Source organism: Trichechus manatus, unplaced genomic scaffold (assembly GCF_000243295.1).
Source record: "Trichechus manatus latirostris isolate Lorelei unplaced genomic scaffold, TriManLat1.0 scaffold00026, whole genome shotgun sequence".
In the NCBI taxonomy this organism is placed as follows: domain Eukaryota; kingdom Metazoa; phylum Chordata; class Mammalia; order Sirenia; family Trichechidae; genus Trichechus; species Trichechus manatus.
In genome coordinates this window covers 21,247,517-21,249,477 of record NW_004443962.1, presented here as the reverse complement: position 1 = coordinate 21,249,477, position 1,961 = coordinate 21,247,517, and the positions used below count along the sequence as shown (strand labels likewise).

General features: G+C 47.6%; 1 protein-coding gene across 2 annotated transcripts in view; it reads right to left on the bottom strand.

Annotated features, from left to right (window-relative positions):
- The window catches only part of NEPRO (nucleolus and neural progenitor protein), a 26,305-nt gene that overhangs the window by 5,784 nt on the left and 18,560 nt on the right, over positions 1–1,961 (bottom strand). For both annotated transcript variants that reach the window (XM_023728876.1, XM_004373682.2), the window contains one exon: positions 843–1,093. In XM_023728876.1, coding sequence (XP_023584644.1) covers positions 843–1,093 — 251 coding nt within the window. The remainder of the gene's footprint in view (positions 1–842; positions 1,094–1,961) is intronic.

Sequence of the window (1,961 nt, the reverse complement as noted above, 5' to 3'; positions counted from 1 at the left end):
CCCCAGCCCTCACCCCTCTCCCCAGCCCTCACCCCGCTCTCCCCAGCCCTCACCCCTCTCCCCAGCCCTCACCCCGCTCTCCCCAGCCCTCACCCATCTCCCCAGCCCTCACCCATCTCTCCAGCCCTCACCCCGCTCTCTCCAGCCTTCACCCTATTCTTCCCAACCCTCACCACTCTCCAGCCCTCACCCCACTCTGTCCAGGCCCACCCCGCTCTCCCCAGCCCTCACCCCTCTCTCCCCAGCCCTTACCCCTCTCTCCGCAGCCCTCACCCTGCTCTCTCCAGCCCTCACTCTGCTCTCCCCAGCCCTCACCCCGCCCTCACCTTGCTCTCCCCAGCCCTCACCCCCTCTCCAGCCCTCACCCCACTCTCTCCATGCCCACCTCACTCTCCAGCCCTCACCCTACTCTTTGCAGGCCCACCCCACTCTCTCCAGCCCTCACCCTGCTGCACTGAAGCTGTCAGCCGATGCCATCTCCCAGCAGAGCATGAGCCCTGGGAGGACTCAGTCGGCCTCACAGCTGTCGTCCCAGGTCTTCCCAGATTTAGCATACGGACACTCCTAACGTTTTCTGAATAAACAGATGGAATGATGAAGAGTATAAATGAATAAGGCCAATAACCAAGGCTTACTTTCCTCCTCCCTACGACGTGTGAGATAGCTTTGTCCACATAACCAAACCCGAAACAACACCGCAGTTAGAGCAGATCCCACTTTTAGCTCCCAGGGCTGCTGGACAGACAGCCCATTTTAAAGAGACAGGTGACGAGGATATAGACATTTTTGCCTTAAATGACAGCAGAAAAAGTAAAGGAATATAATTTTTGTAATACACCTACCTATAACCTTGAGCTTCCACATGTTTAAGCCGGTTACTTTTAAGAAGTTTGTTACCCAGAAAGGTGGCCTGAGCCTTGAGTTTCCGGCTCCTGCACCATATAACCGCCATCTGGATTTCTTCAGAAAGTTTTATGAAGGTCTCGGCCTCTTGGAATCTTTGCACAAAACTGTTGGCACAGGAGATTTCTATCACTTTCTGAGAACATTTAGTTGCCTTTATTTTGGACTGAGAACACTTAAAGTTGGTCTCCTGAAATGTAGGAAGGTGAGAAAAACAATACTGAATGTTACTGACTTGTAACTATATGACAACAGGGAAAAGCTATCAAACTAAATAACTACTAAGAGAAAAAACTATCAAAATTTGAAAATAATCAGTCTTTTAAAAAGAAAACTTTTTTTTTTTTTAGCTTACTCAGCTTTCTTTTTGTCTTCAAAGACTTAGTTTTTGAATTTTTATTCCACTGCTCCTAACACAAGTATTTTGGGTTTTTTTCTCTCTGTACTAGGACAGGTCCCATCTGTAGATGAATTCAATTTTACACGGGAGTCTTAATATTCTAACACACATATGTATTTAACATGTGCACCAGAATAAAACTCCACATGATTAAATATTATCCAACAGCTATTGGGGGTGGGAGGATCATCAACAGGGCCCTTCTCTCCTCTGTACCACTGGACAACCACACTTGTTTTCATATCTGCACCCTAAGCAACCCTACTCAGTGATGGGTCACCAATGTTACTAAAAATGCTTCAGGACAGGGAAGGTGTAAGCCTTACAGAGCACCCAGCAGAGTAGGCCCTCAGTAAAGGACTGCTGCATGCATGTTACGAACGCTTAACCAGGCAACATTTCCAACTGCACTCCACCATCTTCTTTGTTTCTTCAACCCCATCTTTCTGTATCAAGTTTGGATTTTACCAACTTCTACTATTTCTTTATGAAAATATGCCAGCTCCCAGGTGTGCTTCCATCCCTCGTTCATAGCCTACCTTCTTCCAAATTTCTCAGCTTAAAAAACAGTAGAGAAAATGGCGCTCTAGGCAGAAGCACCACGCCGTCCCTCCACAGCAAAGATCCGAAAAACTAAGCCAAACAGAGAATACAACAA